This window comes from Magnolia sinica, chromosome 16, assembly GCF_029962835.1.
Source record: "Magnolia sinica isolate HGM2019 chromosome 16, MsV1, whole genome shotgun sequence".
Classification (NCBI taxonomy): domain Eukaryota; kingdom Viridiplantae; phylum Streptophyta; class Magnoliopsida; order Magnoliales; family Magnoliaceae; genus Magnolia; species Magnolia sinica.
The window spans coordinates 32,453,395-32,479,923 of NC_080588.1; the positions used below are offsets into that span (position 1 = coordinate 32,453,395).

At 38.8% G+C, this 26,529-nt stretch overlaps 1 protein-coding gene across 1 annotated transcript in view; it reads left to right on the forward strand.

Annotated features, from left to right (window-relative positions):
* The window catches only part of LOC131229376 (methionine--tRNA ligase, chloroplastic/mitochondrial), a 143,217-nt gene that overhangs the window by 37,160 nt on the left and 79,528 nt on the right, over positions 1–26,529 (forward strand). Inside the window, exon 6 of the mRNA XM_058225317.1 lies at positions 20,607–20,700. Coding sequence (XP_058081300.1) covers positions 20,607–20,700 — 94 coding nt within the window. The remainder of the gene's footprint in view (positions 1–20,606; positions 20,701–26,529) is intronic.

The window sequence follows — 26,529 nt, forward strand, 5'->3', positions numbered from 1 at the left end:
CAAATGAGGATGAATGCATGTGGATGTGGGTTGTCCCACTATACGGGCCACTTAGTTTCTTTCTCTTTTATATTTAGTGTTTATATTGGATTATGACATTAGTTTGGGAATTATTTGAAATATGAACATTATTAGTGAAGGTATTTTTGTACTTTTTTGGTTTTTATTATTAGTATAAAGGGTAATAGTGGGAATGCTCAGCTCAACTCTTTTTCCTCTCTTCACCCTACTTTCTCTTCTCCCTCTTTTCTTCTCCTCCTCTTCTTTCTTTAATCCATGATCTACATGGTATCAGAGCATCCTTGTTCTAGTTTAATCGATCTTTCTCCCTTCTATCATATAATTCATTTTCCTTCTTTTATTTTTCTGTCTCTCTCATCTCTCTTGTGCTCAAAATCTTTTATTTTCTTTTTGTTGTGTGGGGCCTTTGTAATGGTCCGTGTGTGAGAAGGGGATAAGTGTTGGTGATCATCACCTCTTATGTGTGGGATGTGTGGACGTGTGTGCTGATTGCATTTGGTGGATGCTGTGTTTGTGATCACCTCTCTTGTGCTGAAAATCTTTTAAGAAACTGAAGGATTGTTTTCTTTTTGTTGTGCGGGGCCTTTGTAATGGTCCGTGTGTGAGAAAGGGATAAGTGTATGTGTGGGATGTGTGGACGTGTGTGCTGATTGCCTTTGGTGGGTGCTGTGTTTGTGATCATTGACCCTCATGATTGGTTAGAACATGCAGATGTGTGGGCTGGTTATTTTCTTTAAGTGTGGTGTGCATATCAAGTGTACAAGTTGGGTATTCATCTATCGCAAAAGGTCAGCCCATGTTTGCATAAGCTTGCAGTATTTGTTCTCATCCCTTATTTTAATGGTGATGAAGAGTGATTTAGGAACTGGATTCATAAATCCATCTGACTTTTTAGGGGTCTACATAGCCTCTATTAAATTAAATGGAACAAACTATCTTCAATAGTCAAAATTTAGTCAAGTGTTTTTAACCATCATGGAAAAATTTACATATTTGACCAGTGGGAAACCTGATGAGAGTGCTGGTACATATGATTAATGGGTTCAAGAGAATCCTCAGATTATGGTGTGGTTGTGGAATAATATGGAACCATCCATTAGTGCGAATGCAATGTTTTTGGATACTGCAAAGGTGGTGTGGGATGCATTATCAGGGATCTATTCATCTGAAAAAATATCTGTCATACATATAAGTTATTCAAAGAAATATTTGAGCTTTAACAATGAGATAAATCATTGGCTAAATACTATTTAAAACTTAAAGGAATGTGGAGGAGTTGAATGTATATCAACCTCTTACTACCGATTTAGAGAAGCAATGTTAGCAACGGGAGGAATTTCATGTAGTTAAGTTTTTATCCTTTTCGAAACGTGAATAGGAATCGATGCTTACAGATTTTGGATGGTGAGGATGTCCTATCTTTGAATAAGTGTATGCTTGCCTCCAATGTTTATCTCTTGGCTCTACAAGTGAAGCCAATGACAACTTTGCTTTCGCATCTTTTATTGGTCGGCCGAGGTAGTGATCGTGGCAACAAGGATGATCAAGGTGGTTGAGGTGAAGTAGGAGGTCATGGACCTACAAATGCTCTCATTGTGGGCTTACGAATCAGTTAAAAAAATGTTGGGTCTCCATGGAAAGCTAGCGTGGGCTAATCAGACATCTCGCGTTGGAGAGAGCAGTGTGTCTCATTTGGCTAGTTTTGCATCCATAAATCAACAATCACGTATGTTCGGAGAGACAGTTACACTTACTCAAGAAGAGTATTTTAAGTTGCTGAAAAATCTACACAATCAGTGTGTTCCTGCTACTTCTATGCATATGGCTACATTTTTTTTACTTCAGGTATGGCCTGTTTAGGACCAAAGTTCCTTGCTCCATGGGTCATTGACTCTAGAGCATCTACTGTATGATTGGTGAATGCAGTGCGTTTTCCATTATTAATATAGTGTTAATTGGTTCATTTATCACTTTAACAGATGCTACCCAATCTGAAGTATAAAGAATGAGTATTGTCATCCGAGTTCTTCCCTTTCATTATCATTTGTCCTTTATGTCCCTAAATTCTCTTTAAGTCTTTTGTCGAGGAGCAAGCTCATCAAAATATCTAACTACTTTGTGACTTTCTATCATTCACATTGTGTTTTCCCGAATTTAAAGATGAAGAAGAAGATGGTGGAGGGCATGAACATGATGGTTTATACTACAATGTGTTTTCTAGGATCTAAAGATGAAGAATAACATGGTGGAGGGCATGAACATGATAGATTATACTATTTTAACCATGAAGTTGTTGGTGTAACTACACAAAAGAACATCTCTCCTTATCAGAGGCACTGCCGTCTTGGTCATTCATCCTTGACTCTCAAAGGCGTCATCCCATCCTTGTCGTCTGTCTCAGTTTGAGAGTGTGAAGCATGTGAATTGAGTAAACATCATCGTGTTATTTTTCCATAATGAGTGGAAAAGCGTAGTCCAATTCACTTTTCTTTTGTTCATTTCGATATTTGGTGTTTGGTTAAAATTTCTAGTAGGTTAGGGTATAAGTGTTTTGTTACATTTGTTGATGATTTTTCACGAATGACTTGGATTTATTTAATGAAGGACGGATCTGAATATTTTTTATTTTTAAGACTTTTCTCATGGAAGTATAAAATCAATTTAATCAAAAAATTTCTGCATTTTGTTACGATAGTACCAAGGAATATATATATATATATATAAATGGTATTATGAGGTCAACCTCATGGGAACTTCCCATGAGGTCGAGATGTGTGGGCCCCACCGTGCTGTGCGTCGAACATCTACCCCATCAGTCAAATGTTACATTCCATGGTGGGCAAAGGGTTTAAAAATCAAGTCAATCCATGAATTGGGTGTGCCACACCACATACAACAATTGAGAGGGGTTACCCTCCCATTAAAACATTCATAATCATTTATTGGGCCTACCGAGATGTGGTTCACAAATCCAGCCCACCCATTGTGTGTGTCCTACTTGGATGAGGGGTCAGACCATGTTTTAGCCGCATCCATAACTCAGGTGGGCCCCGCCAAGTGATTTGATATGTTTTATGCATGTCTTCACATTGTTTTAGATGTATGGTCCACTTGAGTACCGTATATGGCTGGTTTTTGGGATATCCCATAACCTAAAGGGGACCCATCAAAATACAAGCTTGATCCAAAACTTCTGTGGCCCCCAAGAAATTTTTAACAGTAGATGTTCAATTCACACTGTTTCCCATTACGTGTTTCACTTGAGGTTTGCATATAGTTCATTTCTACACTCATGCCCAAAATTTACTTATTAAAATGGTTGGACGAAGTGGATAAAATACATAAATCATGGTGGATCGCACAGAGTTTACATAGTACGCTTAACCTACTGAGTTACTCGGTATGCAATCTGCTTCCTTTTAACATAAGTGGTGTGTGGATGTCACCAAGTTTTGTGGACCCCACCATGATGTATGTGTTATATCCACATGGTCCATCCAATTAGCAAGATCATTTTAGATAGTGAACCCAAAAATGAGGCAGATCCAAAGCTAGGGTGGACCACACCGCCAAGGCAATGGGGACAATGATTCCTACCGTTGAAACCTTCCTAGGTGCCATGGCCCACAGTGGTGTTTATTTGTCATCCAAGTTATTCATAAGATCACACGGGGATGGATGAAGGTAAGATACAAAGATGACATGGATCCAAAACTTTTGTAACCCCTAATAATTTTTCAATGGTAGGCATTTTCAATTCACATCGTTTCCTGTGGTGTGGTCCATTTGAGCATTGGATATGCTTCTTCTTTGGGATCAAGCCTTAAAATTATATTGTAAAATGGATGCATGGGGTGGATAAAATACATAAATCACAATGGGCCTCACACAGTGATAAGCGTACTGATTTATACGTGTCACTTGTTTGTATCCGTGGATAGATGGGTCGATGTTATGTGGAGCCATCATAATGATAAATATTTTATCAATGTTGTCCATTTATTTTGATAGATAATTTTAAGGCATGAGTCTAAAATGAGACAGATTTGCATGACTGCATCTCAGGTGGACCACACTAAAGGAAACAGTGGCGATTAAATGCTCACCATTAAAAACTTCATTGGGCCATTGTAATGGGTTTTTTTTTTTGCCATCCAACCTCTTGATTAGGTTACACAGATCTTGATGAAGCGAAAACACGATTTAAATTATGTTAAAATTTGCCACATGTACCATTTTCAAATGTTAGGTATCAGGCATCATACATAGCCAAAGTATCAAATACCACACTGATTGGATAATCTAATCCATCCTTGATTTGGCATCTTTGAGTTCATTTACTTTTACATGTCTTAATTACTGTATACTAGCTGCATTTGTATTATATGAACTCATTTTGGTTACTATTTGAGTTATTTTTTACGACAACGCATGCTTTTTGGCTCCCATTAAATGAAAACTTCTAATTTAATGCATTCATTTTGCAATTTTTTTCATTCTTGAATATGTAAATATGTGTATTTAGGTATGTCCTGAAGTTTCACTAAAAAATTCCACTATTTTCTTCATGTTTCTCTCTTTTTCCCTGCATTTCCGATTATCGGCGATATTATCGATGATAACGATATTATATCTTTATCTCCGGCCAGCGAAACTTGTAGCGATACCGACAACTCGAACACTGGTCTGACCCTTGTTGCTAATTATAGTGAGACCTTCTCTCTTATTGCTAAGTTGAACTCCACTTGTGTTATCCTTTGCATGGCCATTAATCTTGGTTGGTCCCTCTTCTAATATGATGTAAAAAGTGAATTCTTCATTGTGAGCTCATTGAGGATGTCTACATGGAGCAACCATCTAACTTGTTGCTCAAGGGGAGTTAGACACGATGTGTAAACTGTGCAAGGCGATTTATCGGTTGAAGTAGTCACTACTTGCATTTTTTGAAAAATTTAGTGAAGTTGTGTTGAACTATGGCGTTGTTTGAAGTCATGCTGATCATTTTGTCTTTGTATAGAAAGGCACCTTAGGCCTTATTGTGTTAGTGGTATATGTTGATGATATTGTTATGATGGGAAGTGGCAATATGGCAATTGAGGAGCTTTAAGTATCTTCAGAGCCATTTTCTCACGAAAGATCTTGGTTATTTTTGATATTTGGTATGGAAGTCAGATCCAAGGAAGGAATTAATTTGTCTCAATGGAAATACGTTCTGGAATTGCTCACGGAGTTGGGTCTTCTTGGTACTTAAGCTAGTTGACACACAAATGGATCTAAATAACTAGTTTGTCGTGAGAAATTCTTTGAAGCGGGAGAAGTTTCCATCATCTTGATGACGCAAGGGGCTCTGAAAGCTTTGACGATGCACTCAACATAACTACCTTGCAAGCGGCGAAGGAAATTCCAGGTTCATCTATTAGGTTAGCCATTTCAAAAGAATTGCCAACTATTCACAGTTCGTGTCTAATGTCAGAAGAGGAACGAGAGTGGTGCATGGATATGCTGTAGTGGGGAAATCTGTGGGTATGTCTTTTGGAGTAGAAGATGACGATGTGGATGCCTTCATCAAATTCGTCGAGGAAAGAAGCACTCATAGATCCAAAGAGGATCAACTGCAAAATTCCAAACAGAAATTCCTAGGGGTTAGAGAGAATTATTAAGCCTGGAATGTTCAGTGAACTACGAACAATGTTTTTAGCGTGTAGCTTACACTAAATAGCATAGCTTAGTCTTAATGCTAAGTAGCTCATAAAAATAGCTTAAGTCACATGTAGCCTTCGCTAAATGTTAATTTCCATAGGCTACATGTTACATAGACTACGCTACATGCTACATAGCTCACATTACGAGTTATTTTTCACCACAACATTAAAATCAATTAATGTTTTCAATGATTTATTACATTTTTCTATTTAAAAAAAGTTAATTATTTCAATGCTTTAGTAAAATAATATAAGTAACAATCTTAAATTTAGCTGCTTTTTCCTTACCTTTATACTTAATCATTGCCCTTTCCTATTACTTTAGGTTGCGTTTGGTTGCACTAAATATAATGAAATTTTGTTAAATTTCATTATTAATTAGTGCAACCAAATGCAACCTTGATTAAAATTAAAAGTAGTGTATAGCTAATGTTGCACGCTATGTAGCTTACGCCCCATGCTTCAAAGGGGTGAATGCTACGCTACATGCTATTCGCTATTTAAAACACCGAGTACGACACATCCAATAACTATAGTGAAGGGAAGAGGGAACATGTGCTCAATGTGGAAACCAACGAAGATTTTATGTTGGAACATAAGGGGGCTGGGAAGCCAAAGTAAGAGGCCTCTAGTGGGGGATATCTGTAAAAAGGATAAAATTCAGATTCTCTCGCTACAAGAGACAAAACTCGACTCTTTTTATGACAGTTCCATGCGATCAATTTGGGGGATAAAAAACACAGGTGGGATTCTAGTTGTGTGGAACAAGAACCTTTGGTGTGCGGAGGACAAATATATAGGCTCATTCTCTGTATCAGTTATATTTTGGGAGGTTTCCTCTCAATTTAAGTGGTTATTTTCAGCAGTATATGGTCCATGTATCCCTACTTGAAGACACCTCCTTTGGGCAGAGTTAAATCAAGTTAAAGCCTCATTCAACCTTCCATGGTGTGTTGGAGGGGATTCCAACATCATCATTTTTTCGTTTGAAAAATCTAATGGAGGGAGAAGTACTAAAAGTATTAAGGTTTTGTGGTTTGGATGGATCAAAATAGTATGGTTGACATACCATTGGGGGGAGCCCAATTTACATGGAGCAAGGGAAGAGAGAACCTAGTGATGGCAAGATTGGACAATTTTGTGGTGTTGAGCGAATGGATAGAAAATATCTGCTCATCAGGTCAAGGGGTCTACCGCACACTACATCGGGTCATCGACCCATTCTATTGGAAGTCGAAGCAGATAGTTGGGGGCCCAAACCATATCGGTTTGAGTTGGCGTGGTTGGAAGCAGAAAATTTTGCAGACTTCGTTAAATCTTAGTGGCACTTCTGCGAAGTAATAGCTACAACAACTTTCTGATTAGCTCAAAAACTCAAATTTCTTACAAACCAAACTATCTAGCTGGAGCAAGAGTTTCTCATCAGCTAGAGCAGAAAAGGTAGACAATATTATCAGTGAGCTGAATCGACATCAAGGAAGAGATGAATACTTTATTAGAAGAAGAGCGGAATAGAAGGCTGACCTTATTAGCAGAATTTTCGAAGTATCTAAAGGAAGACGAAAAAAAGTGGATGCAGAGATCTAGAGCTGTATGGCTTAAAGAAGGTGAGGATAATACTACATTCTTTCATGGCAACGCCAGTGCTTGAGCCAGATCTAATCACATGAATAGCATTTCAGTGGAGGGTCAAAGAGTTGAGGATAAACAGAAAGTATGCAAGACAATTGTGGGTTTATATTCCAATTTATTCTCCTTAGGTGGTGGAATGTGCCCATCTTTAAATAATTTGCCCTTTTCACAAATATCGGAGGAAGAAAGGAACTTGAAAAGCCGGTGGTGGAAGAAGAAATTAAATGTGCCATTGATTCTCTAGGGAGAGATAAAGCGCTGGGGCCTGACGGATTTCCTTTGGCATTCTACCAAGTATTTTGGGATACGATCAAGAAGAAATTGGTGACCGTTATTCAAGAAATTTTCGCAGAAGGCATATTACTTAAAGGGATGGGGGACTACCTTTCTAGTCCTAATTTCAAAAAAAAAATGAGAAGAATCACTAACAGATTTCCGGCTCATTAGTCTCATTGGAAGTCCATACAAAATCCTAGCTAAGGTGTTGGCGAATAGACTCAAACTGGTGCTCATGTTAGTTATTTCAGAAAATCGAGGAGCATTTGTGGTGGACTGCCAGATTCTAGACACAACATTACTAGCTCATGAATGCATTGACTCAAAACACAAGGAAGCAAAGGGGTGGGATGCAAATTAGATATTGAAAAGCATATGACCACGTTGAGTGGAGTTTCCTTCAATATATGCTAAGAAGAATGGGATTTGGTGAAAAATGGATTTCTTGGATGATCGAATGCGTTTCTTCGACTTCCTTTTTAGTGTTGGTGAATGGTTCTCCTAAGGGGTGCTTTAAGGCTAACGCAGGGTTTAAGGTAAGGGGACCCTTTATCTCCATATTTATTCATGGTGGTGGCTGAGGCTCTCAGCGACATTCTATCCAAAGGCCAAGCGGAAGGCCTCATTTCAGGTTTTTGAGGGACTCAGAATGGGGCAAGATTATCACACCTTTAGTTTGCCGATGATACACTACTATGTTGTGATGCAGATGAAGCCAAGATATCTATATGCGGAAGATTGTGGGGTGTTTTAAAGTGGTGTTAGGTTTAAAAATCAATATTGCGAAGAGTGAAATGCTTGGTATTGGTCTTTCCTCTGAAGAGCTATCTTCATTAGCAAACATATTTGGATGCGGAATGGGCTCTTTCCCATGTACTTATTTGGGGTTGCCTCTTTGTATTGGCAGACCTCCAAAGCATTTATGGAACAAAGTTGTTGAAAGATTTTAATAGAAGTTATCCAAATGGAAAAGTAGACATTTGTCATTGGCGGGCTAAATTACTCTCATCAAGGCGGCACTATCAAATCTCCCCATATACTTTATGTCCTTATACAAATGTCTAAAATCAATATTGGACAAGCTTAAAAAATTACGAAGGGATTTTTTAATGTAAGGAGCGGAAGAGAAATTCAAATTCCACTTAAATGGGAAGCAGTATGCAAAAATCTACTCGATGGAGGTGTAGGGATTAGGGAATTAAAAGCCATGAACATAGCCCTTATGGGGACATGGCTATGGAGGTTCGGAATTGTAGAGGGGAAGCTATGGAGGGAAATGATAGCCTCCAAGTATGAACTTGAAGAGGGGGGTTGGGAGGTCAGGAAATTGTCAGTGTATAGAGCTTCTGACGTTTGGAAAACAATCTCCTTTAGATTTGAGATTCTTCCTTGGTAATGGCACTAGAACTCGATTTTTGGAAGACAGATGGACTGGTGGGAATCCACTAGAGGCAGATTTTCCTTCATTGGCTTGCCTTTCTCCCTCTAAAAATATCCTAGTGGCATAATGTTTTTCTTTTGATGGCAGTGCGGGGGTATGGTGTCCACCTTGTAGAGAGCCCTATTTGACGAAGAGACGATTAAATTCATAAGGCTTTTGGATCAGTTAAAACCCTTTTTTTTATCCCTCCCTAGATCTATCTGATTCCTTGATTTGGAACGCTACCCCCTCGGCCGTCTTCTCTATTAGGTCATTATACACCATGATTCAGACAGAGGCATCCTTGGGCGATCATGACTTCTTTCATCTGTTTTGGACGTATGGTTCCCCCTCAAAAGTAGCCTTTTTTGCATGGTTAGTAGGAAGATGGTGGATTCTCACGGTGGACAATCTTCAAAGGCATGCTATGGTCCTCCCCAATATATGCTCTTTCTGCATGGTTAATGGTGAAACAATAAACCATTTATTCTTGCACTGTCCATATGTTCATCAGGTGTGGATGTACATCTTCAAAGCTTTTGGAGTTCGCTGGGTAATGCCATACTCAACTATGGTCTTGGTACGCTGTTTGGCTTGCAATCGTTCAAATTGGCGCCAATCTCTCCAAGCTCTTCTTTGGAACATTTAGGGCAAGCGTAATGCCTGATGTTTTTGTAACAAACCAGGGCCATGGGAGGAAGTTGTTTGGAGTTTGGAAAATCAAAAGCAATGTATTGGAATGGTCAACAACGGCCAATGGTGTAAAGTCCTTTTCCTCCTAGGGCTGATTGTTGTTCTTATTTCTAGTTTCTTTATTATTATTCTTTGCTGTTCTTAGCATGGTGTGCTGTAAAGGCTGTTATGGGGCCGTAAAGGCCGTTACGTAAAGGTAACGGTGGAAATCGTTACACGTTACGGGGTCATAACAGCTATTATGGAAAAAAATGACCCGTAATTGCTGGTAACAACACGTTACATCCCTTATAAAGGCCATAATAGCCCTGTAATGGTCTATTACGGGACATAGGTTTTTCATACTTTTTAATCAACATTACGGGGCAGGTACATGTTTTTCGGGAGTTTTTTCAATTTAAAAAAAGAAAAGAAAAAAGAGAGACCATAACGGCCGTTATGGGGCCGTAACAACCGTTATGCCCCGTATCGTAAAGGTAACGGTGGTGGCTGTTATGGCCACCGTTACCGTTACTGAACACCTTGGTTCTTAGCAATTGTTGGGCAACTTTTTAATAAAATTCAATTACCCTTCAAAAAAAAATAATAATAAAAAAAATAATCTATCCATCAGAAGACCATCTGGGCCACTAACAAGTAGCGGTAGCCCAGATGGGCTACCAACAAGCAACCGATGACTAATTTGGACTACCAGTAGACCATTGCCAGCCCATTTAGACCACTAGTAGACCATTGCCAGTCCATCCGGACAATCAATGGAAGATTTATAGCCTTCTGGACCACTAGGACCACCAATAAACCATTGGCAGCTCATCTCGACCACCAGTAAGACCACTGTCGGCCTGTATGGACCACCAGTAAACCACTTGGTCATCGGCCTATGCTCAGATTATGATTTGGGTCATGTGATGATTAGAAAAGCATCACTATAGTCTCTCCTGACCTTGTGCAAATCTCCCATTTCATTTGAAGGAGCTAGAAATGTTTGTGATGCAAAAAGGTCTTCTTCAACCTTGGTAACATCCTTATTCTTATTATTCTAATTATTATTTTGTTTTTGGATAAATGGCGAATATCATTACTAGTGGGGACCAAAAGGCCTGGTGGTGATGGGAAACACCTAACATGATAACCCTAGACTTATGGTTGCTACATTCAAACTAGATGTAAAGAACTACCTTGAGCGGTCTCAACTCATGAAGATGTTTATTGGAGGTAGAAGAAATAGGGCTGCATAACACGGGAACAAAATGAGCCAGTTGCATCTGATCAATACCACGATGATTGGGAAAGGGATAACTTGTTGCTTGTGTCTTGGCTCCTTCACTCAAAGCAACCAAACATCAGTTGTCGATTATTGTTTATAAAGACTGCATGAGAAATATGGGACACCATGGGTAATACGTTTTCTCAAAGGACAGATGCCAGTTTAGGACTACTTTGCAAGAATGCAACAAAAGTGGGAAGAACTAGACCATTTTCAGCCTGTTGCTATCACAGCGAAAGAGAAAGAAATGGATGAAACTACAAAGAACATTCCAATTCTTGGTTGGGTTGCATTCTGATTTTCAGTTGTAGAGAGTACTAGTCATAGGAAGAGATTCCTTGCCTTGAAATCCATTTTATAATATCGAGGAGAGGTTAGCTGAAATCAATGTAGAAGGGGCAGTCCCAGTAGTTACATCTTGGGCAAAAGGTTAGCTAAGTTCTTGAGAAGCTGGTTGATGTATTTAGGGAAGTGAGGGGTATTGGTGCTTGGCTAATCATTTTGTTTTCCCAGGGCTTCACTGACTCCTCTGTTTGTCCCTCTAGCTATAACAGGGGATAATCACTGCATTTTGGGTTCTCGTGTTCCCTATTGTAAAATTGATATTATCTATTACTCTATCAAAAAAGTTTATAATTATATTATAGTAGAAGTCAGTCGGCAGGCTACCACTATTGGTCATAGTTCAAGTCTTCATGAGAGATCTGCTATGTCTTTGACTCTAAATCATTTAACGGAAGTGTTTCTAGAAAAGGACATATTTCCCACCTTCTCCCACAGTCCCACTTTATTAAGGGTAGAATTCAATATACTCATTTTGGAAAGCATAGACATCTCAGAGAGCATGCTTGGATTTAAACCCCACATTCATCCAAAATTAAGGAATGTTGTTGCCAACTATGCTCAATTAAGTGGGTGTTTAATGTAACTTGGATCTCTTGCTTTGGTGGGTTGCAAAGGATCTGTGCTTTGTAATAAGAAAAAGATGAAGGAATAGCCGAAGAGGGGAAGATTTGGAGATTTGCCATCTAGACACTCTCAAATTCACAAAAGCAACACTCTTCTCAATTCTTTGTCAATTCTATTAAAAAAGCTAAAACTACCTTACACTGCTTCTTACAATGCATTTATAGACCAACAAACTCCAAACTAACTGCCAGTGGCTTAAATATTGGTATTGATGCATGCATCACACCCATGGGATATGGAACATATCGGTATTGCATGGGAAATATTGCATGTATTTCTATTTGGGGGGAAATATTGGGAAATGATGGAATTTTTCAATAAAACTTCAAGATATGTTGAGAGAGACATGATTACCAACGTTGTCAAGTGGCATAAGTGATCTTGAGGGATCGTCTTTGTGTGATCTCTTATGTGTTTGCACAATCGCACTTGCGTAAGGGATCGCACATGTTTTTTTTTTTTTTTTTAATAGAAAAGGGAAAAAGGGGAAGAATTAAGAAAAAAATTGAAAAAAAAAAATCTACAAAATAGATAAACTTTATGTAATTAGTAGAAGTGACCCATTTTTAAAATCTATTTCATTATAATTTGTGTAATCAGTACGCAAGTTACATAAGTTTAATAATCAACAAGTTACACTTAACACCAAGTTATCTTCTAAGTTCTAATCCTTTTACATGTTACAAATAACAAGCCAACAACTTTTCAAAATTTATTTATTTTATTGAGAAATGATATCTTGATTACGAACATGCAATGGCTTTCTAACTTCTTCACTACGGGTAGCTCCTAGCTATGCTTGTTCCCTTGCCCCTGTCCACGATGGCTATGCCTAATGAGCCACTGTTCTCTCCACCGCTCGGCCAACTCAATCAATTGGTGCTGCTTCCAACGATCACTATTGTTGCTTAAATTAGTAGATCAACCTCATCAATCAAAACTGGAATTAGAACCACGCACTGATGAGTTACTTCACTTGATATAATAAATGGCATCAAACTACCAATATCATTCAAAGTACAAAGAACAAACTAAGGGAAAGATAGTGGAAAAAAAACTCCAAGTTACTACTTATAGACGGAGAACGTTCAAACTTATAAATTACACTTTACATACCTAACAACTTATATTACTATATAAAATGATCCATCTCCCATTGTTTCACATCACCACCACCATCATCGTTGGAGTTATCTCCTTCTTCAACATATACTTCATCTTCTTCTGATTTTTCATCATCGGTTTCTACAAGTTGCTCATCCACATTCAATGGTTGATCATCTTCTTCTTACACCTTTTCAATGTCATTTTCATATTCTTGGCCTTGACTGCGACTAGGTTTCGTGCTACTGCTTGCCCCTCTTCTCCACCTTTAAGTTGAAGAACCTTCTTTAGGTGTCGATTCAAAAGTGACATCTTTGACTTGGGCCTATGTCAGGTCCTCGTTTGCAAAGACCGGATCCTCTATCTCCACAAGCCACTCACTATCTACCTTCAAATCATATAGGAAGACAGGATCATAAAAACCAGGCTTTTCTCACCTAGCATGGAATCGTTTTGACCGCTTTTGGTTCTGTTAGATGAATACTAAGTCATTGAGCTTCTTTTATTTAAAAAGGTTCCTTTATTTATTTATTTATTTTTTATAATGTGAATCTGTATAACATTCCAAACTTGTGTAATTGATTATGCGATCGCACATGACAACTCTGACGATTACACTCTTAGAACTCAAAAGATTAAAAAAAATACAAGTATTCATAATAAGTTTGCTTTATATAAGGTCCTGAATTATGCACTGTTTGATAGAAGTGAGTCAATTATATCCAAAATGAGTTCATAGAATTCGTTAATCATACAATCAGTGTTTGAATTATCGGTATCGCTACAAGTTCCGCTGGCCAGGGATACAGAAACAACATCGATATTGCCGGTAATATCACTGATAACTGGAAATGCGAGGAAACATGGGAAAAACAATGGAATTTTCAGCGAAACTTCAGGAGATGTTAAAATGTACATATTTTCATATTTAGAAGTAGAAAAAATTGCAAAAAGAATGCATACACAACAAATTTCCATTTAATTGGGTCTTAAAAGAATGTGTTGTTGTAAGAAATCAGTCCAACCATCCCATCCAGCTTATTTAACCATCCAACATTCCATCCAAACATCCATCGATATTGCTAAATATCAACAACACATGATATTTCACCAAGAAATCATTAACAATTGGAGAGGAAACGAAAGATTGTGGTCTCAATATCGTGCGTGTTGCGATATCGATAATATCGAGATATTATTGATATTATCAGTGACAAATTGAACACTACATACAACCATGTGCCCATGAAAAAAAATTGAAATAATATTTTTTAATAAACAAAATTATGATGATATCAATAAGTTGGCGATATTATTGAAATATCGTCAATATACTTATGATACAAGCATTACCTAGAATTTACATAGTCGAAAATATCGGTGATACATTGGCAATACAAGCAACACCTAGAACTTACATAGTTGAAAATATTAACGATTACATTAGCGATATTGATACGTTGGTGATACTTAGCGATACATTGCTAATACCAGGAATTTTTGATACGACCAGCATTATCGGTATCGCTACAAGTGTTATCAGTATCACTAAGTAGGAGATAAAGATAGTAGAAGATGATTTGATGATTATAATGTGGAGAAAAGAGGAGAAGAGAGAGAGAAGAAGAAGAAAGAGGAGAGTTTGGGGAAATGTTGTGTTAACCAACATGCCCTAACACAATGTTTTATTAGAATAGAGCATATAGTACATTGCAGGAGAAGAGGAAAGTGTGCACATGCACTTACATTAAAAGAGCCACTAACCACACAGACTATACATTAACACTCTCTAGACTCCCCTTCAAGTTGGAGCACAAATGTTGATCATGCCCAACTTGTCACGAACACGGTGAAGAGCATCTCGACTCAAGGACTTTGTAAGAGGATCAACAAGCCGATCCCCGGATTGAACAAAAGGTTTGATGATTTCCTTAGAGGCAACTTTCTCCCGAATAAAGTGACAATCGACCTTAATATACTTGGTGCGCTCGTGGAAAACTGGGTTACGAGCAATATGAATGGCCGCTTGGTTGTCACAATGAAGATGAATAGGAGCTGAAGGCGGATAGTTAAGTTCTTCAAGAAGATTGCGAAGCTACACAAGCTCACACGTCGCATGAGCCATAACATGATATTCTGCTTCAGCTAAGGATTGAGCAACAACCGGTTGCTTCTTGCTCTTCCATGTGATAAGATTGCCACCTAGGAAGGTACAAAAACCGGATGTAGAGCGGCGATCATAAGTACTACCTATACAATCAGCATTGGAATAGCTAGGAAGATAAAGTTGACCATGTGACTGAAAGCTAAGGCCAAGACTCGAGGCTGATTTTAGATACCGAAGTATGCAGTATGCAGCCGTGAGATGTGAAGCACGGGGAGCTTGCATGAATTGGCTAACAATGCCCACTGCAAAAGAGAGATTTGGGTGAGTAATAGTTAGGTAAATAAGTCGGCCTACAAGTCGTCGATACATCCCGGGATCAGAAAGGAGAGCACCATCATCTAGTCGAAGCTTCTGTGAAGTATCCATGGGGGTGGTAGCGGGTTTGCACTGTAACATGCCGGTCTCCATGAGAAGATCAAGTGCATATTTTCGTTGTGACAAGAACCACCCGGATGAGGAGCAACCAACTTCAATTCATAGGAAGTAGCGAAGAGGACCAAGATCCTTGATCTCAAACTTGTTCTTTAAAATTTTTTTGACCTTCCACATTCTAATCAAATCACTACCGCACAAAACAATATCATCCACATACACAATGAGAACCATGATGCCCGTCGATCGACGACATACAAAGCGGGAATTATCGGCATGACTACGAACAAAGCCGAATTCCAAGAGAGCCTGACTAAAATTTTCGAACCATGCACGCAAGGATTGTTTGGGTCCATAAAGAGCCTTCTTCAACCAACATACAAGCGCGGGGTTGTGGGAAACAACAAAGCCAGGAGGTTGATGCATGTAGACTTCCTCTGCAAGGTCCCCATAGAGAAATGCATTCTTAACATCAAGTTGAAACAAGGGCCATGATAAATTAACGACCAAGGAGATCACAATGCGAATCGAATTAAGCTTAGCCACCGGAGAGAATGTCTCAAAATAATCCACACCATGAGTTTGTGTGTAACCCATAGTAACAAGATGGACTTTATAATGATTAATGGAGTAGTCTGGAAGAAACTTGATCATATAAACTCATCGACATCCAATAGGTTTATGCCTTAAAGGAAGAGACACAAGCTCTCAAGTATGATTCTTCTCAAGATCAGACATTTCTTCTTTCATCGCCTTCGTCCAGTCAGGACTTTGAAGAGCATGTGAGAGAGACCGAGGAATAGTCTGTGATGAAAGGGAAGATGCAAACGACTAACAAGACGGTCAAAGATGATCGTATGAAACGAAATTACTAATGGGGTGTTGAGTACAAGATCGTGATCCTTTGTGCAAGGCAATGGGGAGATCTAAACTCGAGGAAGGAGAGTCACTTGAAACAACATCCAAAGTGAGCAGACGGGTGGATGGCTGAGCGTGTGAAAATTTATCTCGACGATGATACACCCGCAGAGGCTTAGGGTTACCCAAATTACCAACAAAATGCTAAACGAAGGGGAGAGGAGTTTCCTCGTGATCACGAGTGGAAAGAGGAAGAGGATAAGAATCATGCTTCCCCTGACTCGCAAGAGGATCACAAAGAGATCGACCTGGAGTTGAGAAAAAAGAAATATCCTCAAAGAAGGTTACATCGGCAGAGACATATTTCTTACGAGTCAAGGGGTCATAACATTTATACCCTTTCTGACTCCGAGTGTACCCTAAGAAGACATATTTAATTGCCCTGGGGCTAAGTTTATCATTGCTTCCATCCAAAATTTGAACAAAGCATGTGCGACCAAAAACTTCAGGTGGTAGAGGAAATGGATTATCATGAGGATACAATATAGTAAATAAAGATTTGTAAGACAGGATACGTGAGGGTATACGATTAATAAGAAAAGTAGTAGTTAGAAGAGCATCACTCCAAAAATGTTTAGGTATGTTCATACCAAGGAGAAGGGTGCGAACAACTTCAAGAAGATGACGGTTCTTTTGTTTTGCGATACCATTTTGTTGAGGTGTGCGAGCACACGACGTCCGAGACAAAATACCATGCTCCTACAAGAAGGACAGAAAAAACAATAGACATGTATTCCCTCCCATTATTAGAATGGAGGGTTTTGATGGAACATTGAAACTCAATGCACGCTTCATGATAAAATACTTTAAATGTATCACACACTTCACTTTTAGATTTCAAAAGATAAACCCAAGTCATGCGTGAATAATCATCAATAAAGGTGACAAAATATCTAAATCCAAACGTGGAGGTAACTGGAACTGGTCCCCAGACGTACGTAGGACAACCATGGAACTACCAGCAATAATCAACAGTGTGATTGGTTCCACCGCAATGCGAACAAATGCGGAAACCATCACGTCCTCATCCATGTCCACCACGACTACGAAGATTACGACCACCACGATTGCGATTTCCCTCGCGGCCTATGCCATGACCACCATAACCAGAAATGCGTCCCGAACTCAAGGATGGTACTTGAAGGCCAAAAGAAGACTAATTGCCAGCAAGATGTGTTGAACGCTCTAGTGGCATAAATGAATGAGAAGGAAGAGCGGAGATAGTAGCGTGCTTGGACATGGCATAGACTGTCGTCAATGGGGGAAGAGGATCCTGCATGACAACCTGATCTCGAACATGAAGATAATCGGAGTTCAACCCGGCTAGGAACTACATGATACGAGTATCATCCCGCTGCTTATGGGCATGTTCATGATCCTCTTTACATTTGCAAGGAAGAGGCTGATACAGGTCCAACTCATCCCACATGCCCCGAAGTGTCGAATAGTAATCTTTTAATGATCTTGAGTTTTGTTAGAACTGACCAATTTCTTGAATAAGCTAGAATACCCATGAAAAATTCTGAGACTTCGAGAACATATCATGAAGCGTATCCCAAATGCCTTTAGTCGAGGATAAAAACATTACTTAGTGGCTAATTGAAGAGTCCATACTATTCAACCACCATGCAATAACTTGATAATTCTCCTTTGTCCGAGACTTGTAGGTAACATCTATAGAGCTTGGAAGATCATCCAAAATATACGACAACTTCTCACGGGCTCCTAATAACACTTTTACAGATTGCGCCCATTGAAGGTAGTTATCACCATTGAACTTAATGGATGTAATTTGCAAGGGGTTGGATTTAAGAGAGCCCATGCCAAGAGATGAGGGCCCTTTATCGTCCGTAGGAGACTCCGAGTAAGAAGGATTGATTCAAATGACTCTTTCTCACTCAATCCTTCAAGGGAATGAGAGATAAACCCCAAACAAATAGTAATCGTCCAAAATATCAAGAAATACATTCAGATCTGATGCAACCGAGTGAAAAACGACCCAGGCGCACGTCCATTTGAGGTTAAAACCACTCAAACATGAATCTTAGGTAAAAAAATCTCCATGAGTAGCTTGGGAGGAAGATTTCGGTCCATCTTGAGCAAAGAAACCAAAGAAAAGCTTATCGATTTGAGGTAGATCGAAGAAAAACGGATGAGGGACCCGATTTTCAAATTTCTTTATTTCGACCAAAACACCATGAAAGGTCCAAAAAATTCTGAAAAAATCATGTTAAATCTTTTAAAATCAAGATTTATCAAACCCTTAAACTTTTAGCTCAAATGGGGTCCATGCGTCTGTACAACGTTGACGTCAGCCGTACGGTTGTTGACATCAGCAAGGTGACGTGTCGGCTCTCAACTTGTTGGATGCGGAAAGTCTGGATCTATGCTTTGATTCCAAGTAGAAGATGATTTGATGATTATATTATGGAGAAAAGAGGAGAAGAGAGAGAAGAAGTAAGAGGAGAGTTTGGGGAAATGTTGTGTTAGCCAACATGGCCTAACACAATGTTTTATTAGAATAGAGCATATAGTACATTGTAGGAGAAGAGGAAAGTGTGCACATGCACTTACATTAAAAGGGCCACTAACCACACACCATACATTAACACTCTTTAGAAAGATAATATCAGAGATAATTTGAACACTGCATACAATACAAGTATGAAAACATATTCCCTCAAACAACTTTGGGAGAAAATGGATCCTTTTTTTTTAATTTTTTAATTTTTTTTTATTTAGGTTTTTTGCATTTTTTTTTTTTTTTGGTTTTATTTTATTTATTTTTTTAATTTTGGTGCGGGAATGTATCACAATGTATCGCATGTATTGATAGGAAAGGGGAATTTTATGTAGGGATTTTGGCAAAATATCGCAATGTATCGATATATCATGATATATTGGCAATACATTGCCTTATTTTGTGCGATGCAGGGGAATTTCATAACGTGTCCTGTATAACGTATTAGTACATGCAATATCAATAGCATCATCCGATATATTTAAATCATTGCTAACTACAACTCCCAACTAATCATCTAACTATAACTAATCATGGTGACTAGTAGGTAATCATAGCCAACCCTAACAAATTAAAACTAAGTCTAGCAACTCTAGTAACTTTATAACTAACAACTAACATCGAAACCAACAATAAGAAGAAAGTTGCAAGAATACCCCCCAAAATTTAAAATTTATAAAATACCCTACTGGACCTCATTTGTCTCACATGTGCCTTACGTGGCCTGGCCAGGGGTTGTGTGATCAAAGCTATCGAAGTAGGCCATGGCCACGTGTCCACATCAGAGTTCAAAGTCACGTGATCATTGATCGGGTTAGAAGTTGGAAAAACATCATTACGCACAATGGTAGGTTGTCATGGAAGTTCATTAAATGGATCCCTCATTCGGGTGGTCGAACCTATATATAATTGGCAGCACAAAGGAAAACCTTGTGCTGTGGGCTATTTGTGGTTAGGGACGATCACGATAGAATCTTTCTAGCCTTTTTTGGGGCCACTTGGGCTTGGTGATTCAAATCTAGCTGAATTGGGAACGATCAAGGTAGGGTTTTAGCTAAATTAGGATATAACGAGCTAATTTTGGGATCATTGTTGAGGGAGACTCAAAGAGCACGATTGCTTTGGCATCTGGGTCTGAGTCTAGTCCTTGAAAGTGGCAAATTATTGTAAACAAAATTAGAGAAATTGTTGGTTTGGTTGCTTTTTGTTTTAATCTTTTCCTAAGAGAGGCCAATTCTCCGACAGATCTTTTAGCCTATTTATTAGCCAAATATCTTTGATGTGGTTGAGACTTTTCCTTTACCGTAATGGATAATGCCTTTTTTTTTTTTTCCATGAAATTTGGTTATCTATAATCAGTGCATATCATTTCAAAGTGCTCCAATGCCACTACCTCATGTCTTTTAGATAGCTTCTCACATTTGCTAATGGAAAAACATGAATCTTTGAGTTTTACCTAATTATGGAAATGAAACCTCTTCCCCTTTGCAAGAGATTACTGGCATCTCCTTATTTGTTTTTCTTTACCTTTTCTTTTGGAGTAGGTATGTCTCAGCATTGTTGGAGGACGAGGTGGAACCGACTTTAGAAAATGCTGTTTCTTCTGGTTGGCCTGCTTCACTGCACTTAATAGGCAAGGTATGGTGTTCCTATTTTCCCTCTTATCTAACCTGATTTTTTTACTTTTCTTGGTTGTTTATTTATATTTGTTTTTGAGTATTTTTCTAAAATGTCTAGAAGGAAACCGCCAAAAATTTAAGATCTCTGAGAAATTTTAATATTGAGATTTACCATAGGAATGAGTTGTCACAATGTTGGCAGATAGCATTGCCAGGGAAGGTGCTAGCTCCTCTTTGTATCTGGTTATCTTTGCTCCTTGATGCATTCTATTTGGCCAGTGCTAAATTAGTTAGGTGAAAGATCATCACTTTTGGAGTCAAAGTTGCCACTTGCAATGAAAATGTAGTTCACATTGATGAGATTCTACACTCCACACTCTACATTGTCAACGTTGAATCATATAGTATTTTGTTTTCGAAGTTAGTCCTGTTGGTCATTATTGTAACATCTAGATGGGTGTAGAGTTAAAGGTTGTTGTGAAGGTATGGTTTATGTGAGTTCAATTACTAAAGCCATGTGACTAAGAAATAGCCAATAGCCAGTGTATCAATGTTAGACATGGACATGACATGCCAAACATTATGGCTATGGAAAACTTGCTAAGACAATCTCACAATTGTTCACAAAGGGACATTCCTATAGGTATATGATAATATCAAGACATAATTTTTTTCCCTGTAATGAAATTGTTACTTATTACATGATTGTGATGATGATAATAGCTTCTAAGTAATCATCATCATCATCATCATCATCATTACAAAAAGTGCCATCATGGTACAAAAGTATACCCATCCCCTATAATGGTTCGTGTTCATGTTTGGTTTTTTGAGCTTTATGTATAAGGTCTGTCATGTTTCTTATATGTACATTTTGAAAATGAAAGTTCTTATAAAATTCTCAAAACCATAGAAATTCGGTAGCTACCAATGCAAGAAAAATAAGCTATATTTTTTAAACAAAGTTGACCATGATGAAAATATTTATTATTTATTATATGCTTACTTTCAAAGTGGGTGAGCGATAAGCATCTTTAAGGAAAACAGGAGTGAAGAAAAATGGGTAGAGGATTTAGAGAGTTTAGATCCATAAGCTTTATCAGGAGCCCATATGAGATCTTGGGTAAGGTTTATGCAGGAAGACTTAGGAGAGTTCATGGTGGCATTATTTCGAAGTCCAAGGGAGCATTCCTCTTTGTAGAGAAATAATGGTGTCCTTATGATGCATTAGTGCATAATTTTCACGGAAGATAAACCAGGTTTAATTTGCAAATTTGATACGGAGTATGATTTTAAGACTTGGGGGTTTCTTCAGTACATGTTGTGCAAGTTGGGATTCACGGTTAGGTGGAAGAAGTGGATGGAAGAATGCGATTCCTCAACTTCATATTTGATCCTCACCAACGGTTCCACTATATGGTTCTTCAAGGGAACTAGAGGCATATTTCAAGGGGATCTGCTATCCCCCTTTTTTATGGTGGTTGTGGAAGTGCTCAACTGAATGGCTGGTAAGGCATTGGGAGAGGGTTTCATTGGTGGCTTTAAAGTTGGTAGAGATAGCTTTCAAGTCAATCATCTCCAATTTGCGGGCGACACACTCCTGTTATATGATGCAAAGAGCAATCAGGTTGCCAACTTGAGTAGGGTCATTAGATGTTTCGAGGAAGTATCTGGTAATTTTTTTTAATTTATTATTATTATTTGGAAAAAAACAGGTTCTTGGGTATTTGGCCGATGGGGTGCATTAGTAGGCCACAATTTTTTTGTAGCAAGATAGCTTGCCTTCTTCAGATCTTGGGCTTCCTCTTTGTGTTGGTAAATTGGCGAAGTATCTTTGGAATAAGGTGATCGAGACATTAGAAAGTTGTTGGCTTGGAAAAGTTAATATCTTTCCTTTGAAGCCTGGATCATGCTAATCAAAGTTGTTTGGGAGGATGCATGGTGCATAGACAAATCTTTGGGAGCTTGATTTCCCTTTCTTGGCATCTCTTTCACCATCAAAGAATATCTCAGTCTCTTCATGCTATTCACTAGTAGGTGGATCTGGAGTGTAGTGTAGAAGAGCTCTAACAGATGAGGAAGCGGTGGATTACACTCTATTATTAAATCGGCTTTGTAGCTTTCACCTTATGCCGACACATGAGGGCTCTATGGAGTGGAAGGCTTCGCCTTCGTGCTCATTTTCATCATTCTATAAGTTGCTTTTAGCTCCTGAGGAAACAAGGAAGCAAAAATTCTTCCATGCATTCTGGTTCTATGGGGCAGCTCTTAAGGTGGCTTCCTTTCTTTGGTTAGTCGGACGTAATCATATCTTAACCGTGGATAATCTCCAAAAACGATCAATGATACTCCCAAATGTATGCCTGTTATGCATGGAAGATGCCGAATCAGTTGATCATTTGTTCATCCATTGCCTGTTCATTCGAGAAATTTGGACTTTTTTTATCGTGTTTCGAGGTTTCATGGTTGATACCACAGTCAGTGGTTGATCTACTCTGCGTGCGGCATGGAAGTGTATTACCGAAAGAAAAGAAAGCGACATGGCAACTTGTTTTGCTAGTAGTAATATGGAGCACACCTGGCAGGAATAAAATCGCAGATGCTTCCTCAACAAACAGTCCATATGATCAAATTGTTAAGGAATCTAAGAGGGAGATCCTAGAGTGGGTAGCTGGGAATCAAGATATAAATGTGGATTTTGTGGCATCTATGTTTGGACTGTAGGGTTCGGAATTCATAATCTTTTTGTGATTCTGGTCCCTTTAATGTTAGTTGTTGGGTTGTATTCTTGCTGATTTTTCAGCATTTATGGCTCATTTGACATCTCTACTCTAATTCGATAAGAGCTACTCTAATAATTTCTTTTTGTTCTAACTCTTGTTTTAAATAAGCTTGTTTGGTAAAATCACTTTTCAAAACTGAAAAAGCTATTATTTAAAATAAACATGTTCGGCCAAGCATTTAAATAAGAATTTTTGTTAGGGGTAGTTGATGTCATTTTTAAAGATTACAAAAGCTCCATTATAAGAGCAATCCAAATGGTTGTTTTGGTGGATCTCACAATAGATGGACCGTGCCCCAATTGACAAAAGACTGAATGGCTACATACAATCTTCATGTTTTAAGACATTTGGGCCATCCATTATGTTGGATATTGGATGTGGATCGTCCATTATATGAAGCCCTCCTTTAATGTGTACCATCCATCGTGTGAGCCAAACCTTCAAAGTGGGGTCGTCCATCATGCAAGGCCCATCTTGGATGTGGACCATTCATCATTAGGGGCCCACCTTGATGTAGGCCATCCATCATTGGGGCCCACCATAAATGCTAATTGTCCTTTATGTCGGGCCCCTCAATGTCCACTAATCATCACTCATCACGTGGAGTCCACGTTTGATGTGTCCATAGTGTGGGCCCTACCTTCGAAGCGGATTGTTGATCATGTGGGGCCCACTTTTGATACCCACCATTCATTGTGTGGGGCACGCCTATGTGGATCGTCCATCACTTGGCCCACTTTGGATATGGGTTATCCATCATGCGAGACCTTGGATGTGGACCGTCCATATTACGAGGGGCTACACTTTGATGTGGGCCATCCATCATGTGGGGCCCACCTTGGTGTGGACTATGCATCATGTGGGGCCCCACATTCCATATTCGTTCATCATGAGGGGCCCACCTTTAATGTCCACCATCCATCATGTGGGTCCCACCTTTGTTGTGGACCATCTATCATGTGGGGTCCACTTGATGTGGATAGTCCATCATGTGAGGTCCCATCTTTGTTGTGGACCATCTATCATGTGGGGCCCACTTGATGTGGATAGTCCATCACGTAGGGCCACATTTTGATTCGAGCCATCCATCGTGTGGGATCCACCTTTGATGTCCACCATCCATCATGTAGGTCCCACCTTTGCTGTGGACCGTCCATCATGTGGGGCCCAACCTTCAATATGGGTCATTTATCATGTGGGTCCACCTTTAATGTCAACCTTCCATCATGTGGTCCTACATTCAGTGTCACCATCCATCATATAGGTCTTACCTTTGATGTGGACTGTCCATCATGTGGGGCCCACCTTTGACGTGGACCATTCATCATGTGGGGCCCCACCTTCAATATGGATCGTTCATCATGTGGGCCTACCTCGGAGTGATTGTAAAGAGAAGAGAAGGGGGTAAGATGGGAATTACTTGAAAAGTTTAAGGACAAAGCTTGTCCAAAACTTAGCCAAAAATTTCTACTTGCTTAAGCCAAATAAGCTTTTTTTTCAAAAAATAACTCCTCAAACTTATAAAATCGAAGCTTATTTGCTACTTTCTAAACAAATAAGCCCCTTAATTAGACTTTTACCAAATAGTCTAAAAGCTTTTTATTTATTTATTTAGTAGAAATAAGACAATAAGCTCTTATTTGTAGAGATGGCAAACGCCCTCTTAATAAAATGATATTGTTTCACTCTTCAAAAAAAAAAACAAAAAAACGAAGCTCCTTTATGTAACATGCCGTTGTATTTCATGTCTTAATAATTGAAGGAACATGGTTTGAGGAAATAAACAGAAAAGAAAAGAAAGAAAATGAAGTGAAGCCAAGGAAGCATATTGCCTGAGGCTAAAGGAGGAAGTATTATGGAGGCATTAATGTACAAGGAAAAAAGTTAAAAGGGATCACAACACTCAGTTTTTCCATTGATAAACTAAGGCTAGAACGCAGAGGAACAAAATTTAGAAAATACAGCTTTCGGATGGAATATAGTCTAGGGTGGAAGGTTAAGATGTAGTTGTTCCTTAAGTTGCAAAGTTTTTCAAGGCATGTTGATGGAAGCTAATATTGTTTTCCATCCATATGGAGGTATGTTGGTCCTCCTACAGTGGTTGCTTTTGGCTGGCTGGTTACTAAGGACAAAGTTCTAAGCATCGAACATCTAAGGATTAAAATGATGGTCATTACAAACAGCTACATATCTTAAGTGAAACTTTGGGACCATTTCTTCATTCACTTTGATTTCATTTTGGGGATTTGGAGGAAGTTTCTGCCTATGTGCAAGATGTATCGGACCATGCCTGGATCATTCGAATATTTGGCGCAAACTTTTAAGTGGGGAGTGAAGGGTAAAAGAAGCCATGCTTTATGGTGTCTCTCCCTTTTCACTTAATATAATTAGTGTGGAAGGTTCACAACAATAGTATTTTCAACAAGTCTGAATTTTTGGAGGCAGTGTTTTGTAACACTTAGGGCATGGTGCTATTTTGGGCTTCGGGCTTCCCTTGTGTGAGGACTATAGAAGGGAAGATCTTTTGGATTCCTGGGGAGGTTTTCTTTGATCATTGCTTGCGGGGTTGTGGAATGATCTCTCACCATCCCTGCACCCTGTTTCTTTTTCCCTTTTTGTCCTTGTTTTTTGCTTTTTTCTTACCGGGCAAAATTGGATTTGCTTGGTTAACTGCTCTTTTCAATAAAATCTTTCTATGAAAGAAAATGGCGAGTGAGTATGGGAGAAGCTTTGCAGTACCTTTTTTTTTACAAGACAATGTACAAAGTTGCACCAACTGCTGTGGTATCAAACTTCTGAGTCACACTGTGAGGCTCTAGGAGTGGGTGGTGGAACAAAGATTAAGAAAAGAAACAAGGATATTGGAACAAAGAATAAGAACAGAAACAAGGATATTGGAAAATTACTATGGTTTTATGCTAAGCAGATCAACTGCTGAAGCTATGTTTCTATTTAGATGATTGATGGAAAAATATGGTGTTAAAAGGAAGTATCTACACATTGTTTCTATATATATGGAGGAAGTATACAAAAGAGTAGTTAGGGAGGTTATGTGGTGGGTGATG